At 32.6% G+C, this 18,286-nt stretch overlaps 2 protein-coding genes across 3 annotated transcripts; both read right to left on the bottom strand.

Annotated features, from left to right (window-relative positions):
• Window positions 1-311: 311 nt before the first annotated feature.
• Window positions 312-4,936, bottom strand: LOC111405111 (casein kinase 1-like protein 2). The gene is made up of 14 exons (XM_023033836.1): window positions 4,638-4,936; window positions 4,489-4,529; window positions 3,316-3,385; window positions 3,058-3,206; window positions 2,870-2,965; window positions 2,725-2,795; window positions 2,377-2,438; window positions 2,208-2,271; window positions 2,039-2,123; window positions 1,831-1,957; window positions 1,633-1,715; window positions 1,505-1,562; window positions 1,165-1,292; window positions 312-910 (listed from the first exon to the last, which is right to left on the bottom strand). The coding sequence occupies exons 1-14, from the start codon at window positions 4,711-4,713 to the stop codon at window positions 650-652; spliced, it is 1,371 nt and encodes a 456-aa protein (XP_022889604.1). The 5' UTR covers window positions 4,714-4,936; the 3' UTR covers window positions 312-649.
• Window positions 4,937-7,829: 2,893 nt separating this feature from the next.
• LOC111405109 lies at window positions 7,830-10,671 on the bottom strand. Of its 2 annotated transcripts, none has more exons than XM_023033835.1 (2): window positions 10,587-10,671; window positions 7,830-8,340 (listed from the first exon to the last, which is right to left on the bottom strand). In XM_023033835.1, the coding sequence occupies exons 1-2, from the start codon at window positions 10,605-10,607 to the stop codon at window positions 7,960-7,962; spliced, it is 402 nt and encodes a 133-aa protein (XP_022889603.1). In that variant the 5' UTR covers window positions 10,608-10,671; the 3' UTR covers window positions 7,830-7,959. The 2 variants fall into 2 exon arrangements, with proteins under 2 accessions (XP_022889603.1, XP_022889602.1); XM_023033834.1 differs by lacking the exon at window positions 10,587-10,671 and adding an exon at window positions 8,864-8,948 and having other exon boundaries at window positions 7,838-8,340.
• Between the last annotated feature and the right edge of the window lie 7,615 nt (window positions 10,672-18,286).

Raw genomic sequence — 18,286 nt, 5'->3', positions numbered from 1 at the left:
CAAGCAAATTCAAAATTTTTCCTTATTTCTTACACACATTTTTCATCAATACACTACTCAAAAATTCATTCTTATGAAAGCTCAAACAAGGGCTTAGTCAACAATAAAAGTAAATAAGTTGTGCTCGTAGGTTTTGAGATAGGTGTTCACTTGTTTTTTCTATTCATTGTATGGCACCAATTTAAAAAAAATTTACTAAAAAACTGATTTTTAGCGAAATCAAACGGTGACTTAAATCTCCTCAGATTTTTCATCATATACAACGGAGGAGAAAAAAAATTCATATCCATTGAACTAGAATTTACCAAGGATAAAACTTTGTTTACGTTGTTTGTAATTCATACGTGCCAAACATGTAACATCAATCCTTTGCTAAACTAAACCAGACCACAAACTCGTCACAAAATTGTACAATGAATCAAACTTACATGAAAATTTAAGATACCTCAATGGGGAATTTAACTGTATTTATAGTATAAAAAACATAAACATAATAGATAGTAAGATCTCTCTGTGTGGGGTTTTTGCAGAGTTCCCGACTTGTACTCGTTTTAAATTCCAACGAGCGGCTTTCCATACTGCACAATCCTCTGTGTTCCAGGAATAGAATGTATACCGTTCCGAAATTTACAGTAGGGGGGGAATGAGCCTAATAATGCACCCTCTCGTCGTTGAAGTTCAAGCTCTCAACACCTTTGAGGGTAGCATCAAAATTCTTTATATTAGAGGCAGTGCGCTTGTGATCTGATGATACGACTGGTGAACTTCTTTGAGCAGCACTGGATATTTTGCGGAGTCCTGGGCTTGCATCTCTCCGTGAAGGATCATAATCACTAACTGGATCGCGGCTACTGGACACAGCAGGTCGCCTTGAAGATCCACTTAAACGGAAAATACTAGAACTCGGTAACTGCAGAGAGCATTACCAGAGGTAAGAGGAAAATGGGACAAAACAAAACATCAAAAGAAGAGAAACGAAGATTTCAACACATCCGAAATATTCTGCTTAGCATAATTCTGTTCCATTTTATCCTCCACCAGAAAAAGGGACTGCAATTATATTTAGCCTCACCAGGCAAAATTTTACACGTTACCACCACAATACCGAACAGCAAAGAGCACACCGGGTAGAAAGGAGGGGTTTGAGAGTGACAGCAATCTTACGTCTTTACCCGTGGCTGAGTCATTTGCAACTGGGCCTTTTTGTTTCAATAAGCTTCCAGAACTCAAAATGTTTCTACCATGAGTAGCATTTGCAGAAGACAGACCAGTTGCATTTCCTTCTTCACCACCTGCAAAACGTTATAAAATTATTCTTAGTAGTGGGATTGGCAGAGAAGCAAGCAGCTTTATCAGCAAAATTATATTTACAGAGAAAAAGTAGAAGTGAAAGTAAACAATCGCACATAGCTAATTGGTACAATGAACGGCAAGACGCACAGAGAAACCCAAGAACTGCACTTGGAATTTAAGATTAGAAAATAGATAAATGCACAAGACCAACCTGATTGCCTATCAATATTGGCACGAGGCATCCCTGAACTTGTTCCAACAGTTGCTCCCTGTCCCAAAAATCATTATGCTATTTGTATCTCATAGGTAACAGGTGTGTGTAAAATTGGTGTTACTTACAAGGGCACGAGATGGAGGAGTGGCAAGCTGTGATTGTTGATACTTCAAAATAGTCCAGTCAAATACATAGTCAAATTGAAAACCTGCAGGGTGGGAGGAGAAGATGAGGCAAAACAAGCATGACAAATGATAAAAAAGAAAACATTTAAATAAGAGGGTATAAGTATTGTAATGCTCGCCGATAAAATATAACAAAACCTTCACGAATAAAAAGGTCACGGAAAATTCTCTTCAGATAAGCATAGTCCGGTTTATCATCAAACCTAAGCGATCGACAGTAATGGAAGTAAGACGCGAACTCCGTAGGATAGCCCCGACATAAAGCCTGTAAAAGCGTAAGCATGAAATTCAGTTCTCCAACATAGAAAGGCCACCAAGGTCCAGAAGAAGGGTGAAGCATCTATACCTCAATAGAGGTTGAAACTTTCTTTTCACTGATTTTTTCGTACTTTTGTTTCTTATTTCCTGCTTTGAGCCCCTGCCAGGGGAGACTACATATTTTGGAGATAGTAAGTGGGATATATTGCGGGAAGATCATTAAAACACTGTGGGGGTGGGTTTGATAGAGATAATACCTTCCTCTCAAGAAGTATATGAGAACATATCCAAGTGATTCTAAATCATCCCTCCGACTTTGTTCTGTCAAGGCCGGACAATAGAAACAGAAATAAAATCAATGCTTATCTAGATAACTGTCATTGAATGTCATAGTAGAAAGCAATTTGATATAACTTGCAAGCTTACCAATGCCGAGGTGAGTATTCATGCTAGCATATCTAGCTGTTCCAGTCAAGTTTTTATTTTCTCTGCATTAGGAAATGTTATATTTCTGGGCTGAGTTTGTCAATTTAGTATATAAAAACATAGAATATTGCACAATAAAATTTATTGAATATGAGGTAGTGCACACAGAACCCCCAGGTGGCAAAAACAGAAGGCAAGTATCTCCTTTCCATATTACACTTCAGGATGAGAGAAACAATATTATTAGGGAAGGAAGCCCACAAGCATCTATCTTTGTTTGATGCCCTTCATTCTTATTTCTTGAATTAAGAGCAATAAACCTACTCATATAAATTCCAGAGAAATTACCTATATGGAATGTGCTGATGGGTTGAGGAGTCTCTATACTTCTTTGCAAGCCCGAAATCAATAACATATACCTGTACATAATTGATAAGAGTTACAGCAAATAAATCATACTTAAGATAGATAGTGATGAAAAATTAAACCAAACCTGGTTTGCACGCCTTCCTAAGCCCATAAGAAAGTTATCAGGCTTAATATCCCGATGCAGGAAAGATTTAGAATGAACAAATTCAACCCGGTTAATCTGAGAATAAAAATATCAATGTCAGGAAAAGAAATTGAAGAATGAAACTGTCATTAATTCTTAACCAGTGAAAAGCAAACAAAATACCCTACCATCTGATCTGCAAGCATGAGAACAGTCTTCAGAGACAGTTTTCGACTGCAGAAGCTGAACAAATCTTCAAGACTAGGTCCCAATAAATCCATGACAAGGACATTATAGTCTCCCTCAACTCCGAACCATCTAACATTCGGAATTCCAGCTTCCAAAATGGGAAAAAATAGCCAATTAATAAGGACATCAAAGTAATAACCATTAAGTAGTAAGATGAAAAAATGAGAAGGAACTAGAGAAATGAAACAGATCATTACTTCCTCCTTGTAGTAATTTGTACAACTTAGACTCGTAGAGTAGCTGGGGATGCTTTGTCTTGACATTTTCCTGAATGTAAACAGAAAGAGCAATTAGTGACAGTTAAAAGCAAAATAATAGCTGATCAGCAAACCCCCACCCAAAAAAAAAACACACACACACACACACACACACAAAAACAAAGAGCCTGGCACAAGTTCAGCATATCGGAAGTCAATGTCTTGCTTTCATAAATCAGTACCATTTTCATTATTTGAGCTGGCTAATCGTAATAATTTGACTGAATGAAATCAAACCGTTACAAGTCATTTCAAACACTTCAGAGACCAAATTCCACATTTTGTCAGACACAAAGTTCAATGTGATTCATGGGAAAAACTTTATACTAACAAAATCTCAACTCCCAGGATGCCACCATTCTTTCCAATTTTAACTCAGCAAGATGGTATTATCCAAAGGCGCCTACTTAAGAAGACATAAATAACTATAATTAATGCACTAAAGATCCATTTGAATTGCAGGAGAGATACGTGGAGAAATGCTTCACAGAAAAGTGGTGAAAGAAAAGGAAATAATTTCCTGCTAAACAACAAAACAAAATGTTAAAATAGCTAACTTCCCTCCACTTTCCTTATTGGAGCATTCATATGACACCTAAATTACAAATACAATATGAGTAAACGACAATAACAAATACAACACTATTCTCTCGCTTTCAAACACACACAACTTCCTTTACGGCTTCTCCTATCTCAACTCCAAATAAACCCATCTCTGTGATTGACTGTTGTAGCAATGTAGTGATAACTAGTCCAATAAAATATGGGAAATTGTCAGCGCTTGCTATTATCCACCAAAACTTCAAAACAAAGCTTAAACGTCACCATATAACATTCTTTTCAGCCTATTTATTAGCTAGTATAAATTATAAAAATCGCTATCAAACCCATCAAACAAAACATACCCAAAATCACCAATACCATTACATGACTACAAAAACATTATGTAAATGAGAGGTAATCATCCTTAATTTCTTATTTATATATCTGTACATGATTCAAATAAATGCACAAATAGTAAAAGAGGTCGGAGAAACAAAATATTCCCAAATTTATGGGAAAGAAAATTCATAAACCTCTATTTTTTTCAATTAGAAAATTCAATTCGCTCACCAGTTTAATAGCAACCTGCTCATTTGTCTGGATATTAGTACCTGCAATATACAAAACAGACTAATAAAATTACGCAAAATAAACTAAAAAACCCATAATAATAATTAAAAAAAAATTAATCAAAACCATAATCAACAAGAAAGACCGACCCAGATAGATCTCTCCAAACGAGCCACTGCCAATTTTCCGGCCGAGCTGGAATTTGTTCCCCACGCGCGGTTCCATCAAATTTAGCAAGAAAAAATAACCCTAGATTTGAAGGGTTTTTTCTCCCCTTTTTCGTTCTTTTACAAAAGAAAAATTAAATCAGGCTGAAAATTATAGATTTAGAGAGAGAGAAATGAACAATTGAATGCATCAAATCATCTGTGGCTCTCTCTCCTCGGCTCTGCGCTTTCTTTGATTCAGTCGACGACCCCCCTCAAGTCTTTTTGCCCCTCAAGTCTTTTTGCCATACAACTATTTAGACACGTGTGTATATAGATGGCTTGTAAATACCGAAACACGACGTTGTTTCGAATCTATTCCCACTACGACGTCGTATGGTAACCGTTTTGAAAAAATTGCAAGGGATGTCCGCATTATATTTAAGTTATAGCAATTTGGTTTCGAGTGTAAATTATTGGCTAACATAGTCTCCAACGTGTCATGTTTGTAGCAAATTAGTCCTTAACATAGTTTGGGAAACCGTCCACTTGATTGTCAAACGAGTGCATGACTTGCACACTTCTTACCTTCGGAATGATAATATAAGTAAAAAACATAATCATCTAATCTTCATAGACCTCAATTCTTGTGAAATTATATGAAGAGCATTATGTCATATACCGTACGCTTGTAATTATATTTTACTTTTAAATTGATGCTAGTTGAACTCTGATGTTTCTATTCGTGGTATCACATTATGTTTAGCCAATGATGAACTCTTCTTTGTTACTCTCCATTTCAAGTACTTGATCTTTGCGTCAATTCTTAGTGTAAACCCAATCTTTTTCTTCTCTCCTGCTTTAGACCGCTCCCGCCTCCACATGTTTTGATCCTTGACGTCTTTCTTGTAGTGCTTGATTTCATGAATGATATGAAGAGAGTTTCTTAACTCTGGTGGATTGAAAGATCTTTGGAAAGAAATGAGGGCAAGTTACTGAAAAATACAAGCCATTGATACTAGACGGGTGCTGATTCAGTAAATCGGGGCTGGAGGGAGAACTTTGACAAGGATTTTGAATGTGTACTCCGAGAAAACCAGGGATGTGCTTCCATACACTGAAAAGAAATACATACCAAGTTGCTATACTACACGCAAATACTGAAGTGTTGTATCCGTGTGAAGTGACTCATTATTAGAGCAACTTGGCAATTAACGACAAATAATTATTCAACAAACTGGCCTGCAACCAAAATATATGTTGATTACCTGGAAAAGGAATATAATTATTCAACAAGCTAAATATAAAATTCAAATGAATAAAAAATGTTAAGATAATACTGAAATAGAAGAAAGAATCTTGGCCTACAATTTTTATATTACCTGAAGCACTCTTATGTTTCCAGATCAGATACCATTATGGTTTCCATCCATGGGAAAATCTTTTCAAAGAGAATTAGTTAGTTTCTATCGAATTTTATATTTAAGCATGTTCAGACTGCTTAAAGTAAGTCATACTTAATTACTTATTTTGTCAAGAATCGTTTCAAATTAAGTTTTAAGCAGATTCAATCATTCTCAGGTAATTGGAACTCAGAAACAAGCTGCTGATAAGAAAAAGAAACATAAAATTTGTCCAAAATCCCGTGGGGGGTCTATCTTGCATTGTTAACCAATACACAGCGTGGAAAGTAGTCACAAAAGGGCAAAGAGAGGGATCCTCTCATATTTTATAATTCTTAAAGATAAAGGGACATAGAACTACTTAAACGACGAAAGAGAAGAATAGAATTGAAGAATGAAAGCTCTGCTCATTTACTACAAGTAGAGATGCCTCAACTGAGAAGCGATCTTGTCAAGTGTTCACGAGCTGTGGCTAGAGCTTGAGATATTGTCTGCAAATATAATGTCTCGAATTAGGATACTATGACAGATGGAATGAATCACCAAAATTACACAGAAAAAGTGTGGTCCTCTATTTAAAATTAGCCAAAGTTACTGATGGAGATTCTAGGAGGAATAAGATTAAGTGCTTATTTGATTCCCATTATTTTCCAAAATACATTTCTCTCTCTTTTCTTTTCAATCACAAATTCTTTATTAAAATAATAGTACACGTAACTAAAAAACTTTTTCTTATTCTCAACCACACATTTCATATCAATTTACTATTATAAAATACATTTTTGCATAAAAATACCTATCAAACACCCCCTTAAATTAAATTTTAATAATTGAACGTGTTTTTACTTAACAATTTCATTTTCTAGTTGTACAAACATTATGCCAATAACATTTCCCATAGATATTCTGTTAATTTGGCAAAGAAAATTCAATCGATGTTAATTTGAAATATCGCCTATGTTAGATAAGTCTAAAGAAATTAATTTAAAATTTACCTTTAAAAATCAAATTTTAATTTTAATCACAAATTTTGTATCCACATCTTACTATATATATATATATATATATATATATACACACACACACATATAGTTTAATGAAGATCACATGGGTAATCTTGGAAGTCAAACCAAATTAATTCATAAAAGCCAAAAAAAATTAAACAGAAAAGGAACTAGAAAGCAATAGCTATATACATGAATTATAAAATAAAAATAAAAAAATCAATTAGTCGAATTATCATCACATGGAAGCTCCTTAACAAGTGGATCACCATCACATAGCAGCCTCTTTGTTAGGATTGATTATCAGTAACTTTTTAGGGATTTTGTACGAGGAATTGAGGATCATGAAATGTATGAAAATAAGTAGTAGTACTTTCGATTTTGTGATTGAAATTAAAGTTTGATTTCTAATAGATAATAAAAATAAAGTTTAAATTATTCATAAAGTTAGATGAAAAAGGCATATTCTAGTTGCACACTCATAGGTTGTAGCCTCAATAGGTAATGCAAACATTAAACTAATGTTTTTGATTGTTGCTAATGCCTTGTCGCATTTTGAGTTCCAACTCCATGGGTGCCTTTTCTTTATTAGACCAACTACTATATAAGATTTTCTTTAATTTTTAGCATATTATTTTGTAAACGAGTTGTTTCAATCACCTTCCCATACCACCGAGACTCCAGACTCCCCATCCTCCATTTCCTCGTGTGTGCCTTCATTGCACATATTTTAATGTTTGACTTAGTCATCTTGTTACAAGATGAGTGAAAAGATTTCTCCCTCACCTTGTGGTAAGTTCCAATTACAATGGAGATTAAAAAGGACACTTGTCCTTTATGGTGATCTGGACTTACCTACAATAAGTCCACAAAACTTACCGCCCCAAATATGCATTATTCTTATCAGACTCATCATTATTAATAGAAACATTTTACATTCCAATTGGCACGTACAATTACATATGCCATGAACATTAGAGAGTGACATGCACAAATCGTAAATATCATGGGGCTATCATGGGTAGTACGAACGAGAAAATCACGGCTCCAATCTGGTACTATAATCAAATCCGGAACATTCAAGTCATGATATTTTACACTTGAAAGACAAGATAACGATGGGACGAGCATCTGTATACCTTCAGTTCGAGCATTTGTCTTTTGAGTTTTAGTAAAGACTGACTTCTCAAAAGCTAGCTTCGCACTGTTTGTTGGCCAGTCATTCGAATAGTACTTGACTGCAACTCTCTTTCCTTCAGAATCCAATAATAGTATGTTCTTTATAGTTGGGCAAACCTCCTGAACAACATAATCAAATCAACTATAGATTATCAAAAGCCATTAAACAAATCAACCAAGAATTCATTCTTAATTCATTATCGACAACGCCATAATTAGATTCCAATAAATGTTCATGATTTTAGGCATACACGCACATTCCATATTAGATATGAATAAAGAGCCAAAACAATAGCTTGTGGTATTTCGTAAATTTACATAATTCAATCAACCATAGATTATCAACACCAACCAAACTAATCAAAAAATATTCTTTCTCAATCCAAATCACATAGAATAATTTACAATGCAACAATGACATACCAATCATGCACAAGGATTCAAATAAAAGCTTCCTTCCTAAAATTGGAAAATTCATAGACAAATCAAAATGGGTAGCTTGAGATAATCCAGATCTTTAAGTACTGGGGATGAAACTCATGAAAATATTAGATCCTGTAAAAACTAAGAATGCTGAATACAGAAATGAAAAATTAGATGCAGAAAATACAGATACTAGAGAGAGAGAGAGAGAGAGAAGTACGCGACTGAGGAAGGTGGCCATTTGATTGATACAAACTGAGCTGCAGATAGAATTTTTGTTTGTCTGTGATTGTGTGAGATTGGAGTTTTTTCCGTTGCTTTGGAAGGGGGAAATTGCTGTTTATATCTTTAGGAAAATATCTGATGGAAGTCCCATTCTTTGAAAAATACAGTAATAGTCCTTATTCATTTGTTTCTAAACCTATAAGCCCCCAAGTTTGCGAATTTGGATTTAACCAAACCATCCAATAGTCACGTGTATCTAGGGATGTCAACGAGTCGAATTGAGTGGGCTCGCGCCGAAATTCAAGGCTCGAGCTCGATTCTGGTAAAATTAAGTTGAGCTTTTTTTGCTTGAGCCGAGCCGAACAAACGCTCGACCTGAGCCGAATCGAGTTGAACGAAGCCGACTCGATTTGTTTTGTTTTTATATATATATAACACAGGGGCAGTACATAGCTGCCTTAACAGGCAGGCCGCTGCCCATTTTAAAGGCAACTACAATTGCCCTTTTTTTTACGCGAGCTAGCTCGGACTTGGCTCGATTTCCGGAGTCGACGAGCCAAATTGTCGACCCTATGTGCATTTTTTTCTAGTGATTGTCAATATTTTGAAATTTTTTTAGCAAACGGTGTAAGTGTTATGCCCTAAATTCAATCGATTTAGGTTGTAAACGCTTTTAATATATTTAATGCATTTAATTTTGGCGAGATCTATTATTTATTTAAATTAATTTTGTAATAAATAAAATTAAATAATAGAATCCGAAGATCCAATTTTTAGGTAATCTGTTAATTACAAGGAGTTGTGATTGTGAGATACAAATTACATATAATTGGATCTTGAATAAATCATGGTCGTAAGTAATAACGAGATACGGATATCGTTAATACATTTAGACCATCACGTGTGGCATTTCTTACTTGTGAAGTAAGTAGCTAATCTCACGAGTTAAAGTGTAGTAACACTTAAATGAACACGTGGATGTTTTGTTATAGAACAAAACATTGGAGACCCGCTAAGAGATTTCACATGGATAACTATTTGAGTGTCAGTGGCTAATCTCTAACGTTCGGTAGTGGAATTGGTCCTTTGACTTGAGGTCGTCATAGTACCTTATATGAGGACAGTCATACTTTGGCGGTGTTGGATGTTGCTCTGAAAGGGGCAGCCAATACGACATCGTTCGGGTACGTCAAGAATCGTATGAAGGTTGTGCAAAAGCCATTAAACAAATCAACCAAGAATTCATTCTTAATTCATTATCGACAACGCCATAATTAGATTCCAATAAATGTTCATGATTTTAGGCATACACGCACATTCCATATTAGATATGAATAAAGAGCCAAAACAATAGCTTGTGGTATTTCGTAAATTTACATAATTCAATCAACCATAGATTATCAACACCAACCAAACTAATCAAAAAATATTCTTTCTCAATCCAAATCACATAGAATAATTTACAATGCAACAATGACATACCAATCATGCACAAGGATTCAAATAAAAGCTTCCTTCCTAAAATTGGAAAATTCATAGACAAATCAAAATGGGTAGCTTGAGATAATCCAGATCTTTAAGTACTGGGGATGAAACTCATGAAAATATTAGATCCTGTAAAAACTAAGAATGCTGAATACAGAAATGAAAAATTAGATGCAGAAAATACAGATACTAGAGAGAGAGAGAGAGAGAGAGAGAGAGAGAGAGAGAAGTACTCGACTGAGGAAGGTGGCCATTTGATTGATACAAACTGAGCTGCAGATAGAATTTTTGTTTGTCTGTGATTGTGTGAGATTGGAGTTTTTTCCGTTGCTTTGGAAGGGGGAAATTGCTGTTTATATCTTTAGGAAAATATCTGATGGAAGTCCCATTCTTTGAAAAATACAGTAATAGTCCTTATTCATTTGTTTCTAAACCTATAAGCCCCCAAGTTTGCGAATTTGGATTTAACCAAACCATCCAATAGTCACGTGTATCTAGGGATGTCAACGAGTCGAATTGAGTGGGCTCGCGCCGAAATTCAAGGCTCGAGCTCGATTCTGGTAAAATTAAGTTGAGCTTTTTTTGCTTGAGCCGAGCCGAACAAACGCTCGACCTGAGCCGAATCGAGTTGAACGAAGCCGACTCGATTTGTTTTGTTTTTATATATATATAACACAGGGGCAGTACATAGCTGCCTTAACAGGCAGGCCGCTGCCCATTTTAAAGGCAACTACAATTGCCCTTTTTTTTACGCGAGCTAGCTCGGACTTGGCTCGATTTCCGGAGTCGACGAGCCAAATTGTCGACCCTATGTGCATTTTTTTCTAGTGATTGTCAATATTTTGAAATTTTTTTAGCAAACGGTGTAAGTGTTATGCCCTAAATTCAATCGATTTAGGTTGTAAACGCTTTTAATATATTTAATGCATTTAATTTTGGCGAGATCTATTATTTATTTAAATTAATTTTGTAATAAATAAAATTAAATAATAGAATCCGAAGATCCAATTTTTAGGTAATCTGTTAATTACAAGGAGTTGTGATTGTGAGATACAAATTACATATAATTGGATCTTGAATAAATCATGGTCGTAAGTAATAACGAGATACGGATATCGTTAATACATTTAGACCATCACGTGTGGCATTTCTTACTTGTGAAGTAAGTAGCTAATCTCACGAGTTAAAGTGTAGTAACACTTAAATGAACACGTGGATGTTTTGTTATAGAACAAAACATTGGAGACCCGCTAAGAGATTTCACATGGATAACTATTTGCTGAAAGGGGCCGCTAATACGACATCGTTCGGGTACGTCAAGAATCGTATGAAGGTTGTGATTCATCAATAAAGGATTCGTCACTCTTAGATAGTAGGAGATTATGATTTGCGTTTCATTCAATTAAGTCGATGATGAAATCCTTGGCCAAGGTGTACTCATAAGTCGAAAAGGAGTTTTCGATTTATATTGACTTAATAGTGGAGTGAAAGATATGATCAATGATCGAGATTGATACAATTTCATATCTCGTAATTGATCGGATCATATTCACGAAAGGATGATAGTCTCTCAGTAAACGAACGAATTTGGTTTTGTCATACCACGTGACATTTTTCGTCACATGTATTGCCTTGACACATTGCTAGATGTCAATCAGGGATGGCGAGTGTGAATTGACGATAAATTAAAATGGTGTATTAATTTATCAATTTTGATTAGATCAAAATAATATTTTACGACGTTAGGTATCGTGGTCGGGAACCTAATGGGTCGCACACAAAAGAGAATTGGAAGATTGCAAATTGTCAATTGGTTAATTTAACAATCGTTGGATAAATTAATTAATTGAATTTGTTATTTATAATCCCGAATTAATTAATTGGATTAATTAATTCACAGACCGCGTTTAATTAATTGGATTAATTAAATATTGGACCGGACCGGGTCCGTTTGGGTTTATATATATACACAGCTAGGATTTGAGGTCCATAGGGTTTTCATTATTTTTGCTGGCACAAGAGAGAAACCCTAGCAGTTACAGTCTATTCTCTGTGTGGATTTCATTGGAGGCTGGACAATTGGACAGTTGTGGGAGGCAGATTCAAGCTGCTGGAAAGGAATAACGCGAAGGAGTTTGCAAATTACAAGTAAAGGTATATTTATTATCATAGTTTTTATCTAAATACAAAGTTGAATCCTGAATGGAAATTGAAATTTGTTAAATTCCGCTGTGCATGTTTAAGTAAATTCCCTACAAACGGGTCAAATGGGCCTTACCCCACTAACCATAGGTCAGTATATTTGTGAGCGGAATTAACTTATTTGCACAATTCTTGTTGACAATTATGGTTGACAGTTTTGGTGTTGTCAAAATTCAGATAATTGATTTTAACAATAGTTTTTGAAATGGATAAAAGTAAAGTTGACAGTGTGAGTTGTCAATCAAGATGTCAAATAAAATTTTACATGTAGCTTATAAGACTATCATAGTTGCACAAATGATATTTCAGATTTCCAACAAGATGAGGAATGATAAGCGTCGTCCTCATTACACAAGCTCGGTGATTCACGTAGAATAATAAGGGTGTGTGGTTTTTTGTTTTCAAACTGTTTTCTAGTTTTAGTTTTCGAAAATATCCAAAACGTGTTTAATCCATAGTTTCCGAAAATGCATTTTCAAAAACAAGAAAAAATTTATAACTAAAAACTCAAAACAATTTTTTTTCTGTTTTGAATGTTTTCGGTGATAAAACTCAAAATGCGGAAAATATTCAAAACACGCTAATTTTTTTTTATTTTTTTAATCCAAAGGATGCCCAATAGTACTTTTAAAATAAAATGTTGTCATTTAATACAATTTAGTGAAGCATAATAATTTTAAAACCCTAGAAACAATTTTCAATTTCCATTATTGCTTTTCTTTTTGGTGATAAAAATTCTAAAGAAACATTGTTTCTTTTTTTACTATCTAAGTGACAATAAAATACATCCAGAAGGATAGAGGACAAACTTAGGGCTAGCAACGTTCAGTTCGGGGTTGGTTCGAGCAAAATTATCATCAAACCACAAATTTTTTTGATCATACCATAACCGTACCATAATCACGTAAGTTGGTTTGATTTGGAGGGTTAATAACTACGAAAATAAATTATTTTTTATAAATCCAGCTGTCAAAATTGAAAAGAAAAAAAAAACAAACAATTTATGAAAAGAAGTTAATGAAAACAATAACACAATACTAAACAAATTTAGCAAACAATATCCCAATTTCCAAATGCAAAATCTGAATTTAACAAACAAATTTCATATATGTTTGATATTTATGTAGTAGGGTGTAGAGTTACTAGGTTAGGTTAGTTAGACTTAACATGTCGGTAATGGACGAGAATTTTGGGAATTTTGGGTTAGAAAGAGCGGAAATTTTGACGTATAACCCAATGTAGAAAGATAATTCCAAAATCACTAGTACACTTTTTTAATTCCTAAAATACTATATCTTGGTAACATAAAATTTCAAAATTACTAAATAACCCAATTAACATAAATATAGGAAACCGATTGCAACGAAGATACATATTTCTCTCCAAGTCATTAAATAGCTCCTAAATGTAGGAATTTATTATAGAAACAATTGGATTATTAAATAACATCCGTGTGCATTTGGAGGTATAATTCTAAAATCATTTTTTATTATTTTTGAAATTTCTATTTCTAATCACTTCATATTACTAACTAATGAAAATTCATGTTTGGCAATTATTATTATTATTATTATTATTATTATTATTATTATTATTATTATTATTATTATTATTATTATTTCGAAATGTAAGGCAATATATTTTAAGACATCGTGTTGCTATAATATAACTTGCAATGTCTTAACATTTTTAAATATACTATTGTGATGTGCACAATATAATGCTTATTTTTGTATCATATTGTATAATCTATAGCTATTATGGAGTGTCTAAAGGAGTAATGTTATGTAAATTATGAAAAATGGAATGTTGCAAATCATGATATGTTCTTATGTGAATCTTGAATAATCAGTGGTTGCATATATAACATTTTGTTACATCCATCAATCATATTTTGTTATGATGTTATGTCAAATTAATGATGTATATGGTAGATTACATACTATATTTTTTTTCATGTTTTGTGAAATTATATTGTATATAAAATATGTTACATTTGGTACTTCGACAACTTATATGTAATATATTTTGTCATGTCAATCATAGTATTTTAAGACTCCTATCGAATTTTATATTTGACTCAAGAATATTATAAATCTTTGAATTGTAGAGAGAGCGTATTGGGATTGATGCTCAAAATTTGGAGTAAAAGGGACTAAGATGAGAGGATGAGAAATCTTTGGGATGTATATAAATTTTTGAGTAATGCTATTCGTAGTCGCCCTACGTGACATACACATGACAGGTGATTATTTGATGTATTAATATGGTAGTTTTTTTATTCATTAATGTATCAAATAACCACCTGCCATGTATATACCACGTAGGGCGACTGTCGCAGTGAGCGACTGTAAATAGCATTATTCTAAATTTTTTGGGTTATCATAGTTTTGATTTTGAACGGATGAGGTACTATGATTTGAGAAAGTTTGGATGGTTCCACATTAATTTGGGAATTTTGGATGATAAATTTGGTGTATTTGATTTGGCGTGTTTGGAGGATTGATACAAGCTAGTTAACTAATTGATTGTATGAGTAAAGTTGTCTATGACATTTCACTTTTACTTATTAAAATACAGTATTTATAGGATAAAAAATGTGAAAATGTAAAATTTGAATTAGTAAATAAAATGGGGTAGGACATGTAATTTCCACTAGAAAGAATCATAAAAAGAATAATGAAAAATTGAATTGTCTAATTAATTTATTTTTTTAACGGGTAATCAGTTTGGGGCGGGGCAACGATGTAAATACTATACTCGTCCCATCCGAATCGAGAAATTAAAATCAAATACTATATCCATCTCATTGCGTCATCGGTTCGATTTTTTTTTTTTTTTTGCCCCATTAGATTCAGTTAATCGCAATTTCGATTTTGACAATTCAAATTACCATCCCTAGATGGACTAGCTATTTTCTTTCCGACGATTCCTATTTTTGGTCTACAAATTTATTATTTTATTTTTGTAACAAGAAAAAATAATAAATTCACCAAATTTAAAATATATATTATCTGGTAATATATTAGCATAAATTTATTATGATTTACTAAATAATCAAATTAATTGAATAAATATCATAAAACAATTTTTAAAAATGTTAAACTAAACGTATTTTCTAATTTTCTATTTTGAGAATCCGTTTTTCAAAATGACAAACAAAACACGCTTTCTGTATTTTGAAAATAGTTCCTCAAAATAGAAAACTAAAAATGAATTCAAAACTGAAAAACAGAAAATGTAAACGCAAACCAAACGCACCCCAATTGTTTCTAGACTAGGGACATGCTAAACATGGATCACGTTCACCTTTACACATATAGTTGATGTGATGCACCTTCTAATTGCCAGAATGCAGGAATAGAATTATCCAAAAATTAAAAAAAAATGTTTAATTCAATAAACAAGATTGTTTAAATGTTCACGTTTATATTATATCAAGAGTAAATGATTCAATTTTTTACCTAACTTCAATGATCAATTTTTGAATTAATTCTGAATTGCAAACTTTCAGCCCTTTGAATCACAAGCTTTCAGCCTTTGAATTTCAAGAACTTGATACTTCAAGCTTCCATGTTTTCTATTGTATTCTTCAAAGTTAATACTACATCAATGGTGTCCTCTTTTAATTTAAGCAAGAAACTACTTACTGGATTGGAAAATTGAATAAAACAAGAAAATAATTATTTTCTCTATTTTTCTTTTTCCAAATTTGGACACCATGAAATTACATATTACAATTGTTATAGGATTTCTAGTTTCTATATAGTCTCTATTTATAGAGACATAATAGTTTTAATCATTGTACAATAATAATTCCACATTTAGATATGAGTTTTAATTAAAGTTCAAATCCAATTAGTTTACGTTTAATTACACGTATAGTTTTAGAGCTTCAAATATAATTATAACTAAGTTTACAATTTTCATAGTAATTACAATTAAACATAAAAAACTTTATTATAATCACAATTAAGCCAAAAATATTATAAATACCGTAATTAAGTTACAATACTTTATAGAGGTATCACAGGGGTCTTATCTAACATATATTATCCAACATCCAATAATTAGCTCATGTCTAATTGATCCTAAACCACCCAATTTAATTATTAGTCTTTATTTTTTCAATAATGGCAAAAAACTGAACTCTTTCAATATATAAGATCATAGAAGTTAATAATTTGCAATTATTTTCTCTGATATGTCGTATATGTATTTTATTCTCATCCGAGATCGGATGATTGGGTATGAGGATAAATAACCGTTTTATTCTTCTAATTATTCTCATTAACTTAAGCATCATTGTATTCAACAGTCTCGTGAACTAATTACAACTGTCGAAGTTCGATCGTCACTAAACACAGAGCTCAAATTTTAGTCGTTCATCAGAAAATATTTAACTAGTCACTCTACCCAATTTTCGAGGGTGAAGGTTCTCAACACGAATTTCTATTCTTTATTTTGCTCATTTTCAAATTTCAAACTCATCGAGATCTTTGACCAATCAATTGATCTCGCCAATTGATGAATCAAATAATCATTAAAATCACGAAAAAATGTGCATAATCTCGTCAAAGGATTTAAAAGAAAAATACAGTGGTCAAGTAAAATTTAATTTTTCTCAAGATCATGCTATAGAATTAACTCAACTCGTGATCCATTAAATACACTCCAAGTATACTAATATCACATTTAACTATTTTTGTGATAAGGACTATTACAAACATGAATAGTGAATCGATCAACACTACAACTTTTCGATATAAGATACCAACTCTTATACATTGATTGTGAACAAATTATTTATAATGAAAGTATAATTGTGTCATATTATACTTCTCAACAGAATAAGCAACTTATATTATCATAAGTGATCATATGCATTTTAATTTGTATGCTTAACAATAAATAAATATAAAAAATAAATAAAATCACAATTTATTTATTAAATTATTATTTTATCATAGCAAGATATACTACATGATTACACAACCCAACACTAACGACCTCGTGTTTAGAGGATGATTTCTATGCTATAATATAAGTAGTCAACACTACGCATACTGGGTTGGCCGACGAGGACTAATGATTTTATCAACAATTTATTAAATTAAAAGATGACGGTAATGAAATCAAGACACCATTATATATTTATATATCTTATCAATAACCTTGTCACGTTTAGGGGAGTAGTGAATTTACATTATAGAATACGAAACAGTATCATTATCGTTGCAATTCACATTTACTAAAAATGAACTCTAAAGATTTTTGTAACTCAATATCTAATAATATTTTTTCCTATAATGATTAGCAACATAAAGGGATTTTCCAAAAATAATAATTAATTATGAAGTACAAGAAACATTAATTTAAATATACTTGAAGGAAAAAATACTTTGAAGATGAACTCATTTAGTGGCAAGTAGAAAATAATTTTAGAAATTTATAATGGACTTGTAATTTATTAAAAACACATTCAGTTCATCGTGGCATTAACACCCGCACAAATCTTTATCTCCATGATTAGTACATTGTATTGAATAGACTTATTTATTTATTTTGCTGCGAATGGTATATGATTGAACTACTGATAGGACTACTTTCAAAGACTCTGATATTTTGGTGATTTGATGGGGCTGATAGCATAATAAAAGAAACAGTAGCTTAACAATATCATTTTGTGCGGTAAAATTCAAAAATATTCGATAGGATTTCGAAAAAAAGG

This window comes from Olea europaea, chromosome 12 (genome assembly GCF_002742605.1).
Source record: "Olea europaea var. sylvestris chromosome 12, O_europaea_v1, whole genome shotgun sequence".
In the NCBI taxonomy this organism is placed as follows: Eukaryota; Viridiplantae; Streptophyta; class Magnoliopsida; order Lamiales; family Oleaceae; genus Olea; species Olea europaea.
The sequence above is the reverse complement of the archived record's forward strand: the minus strand, read 5'-3'. Positions and strand labels throughout refer to the sequence as shown.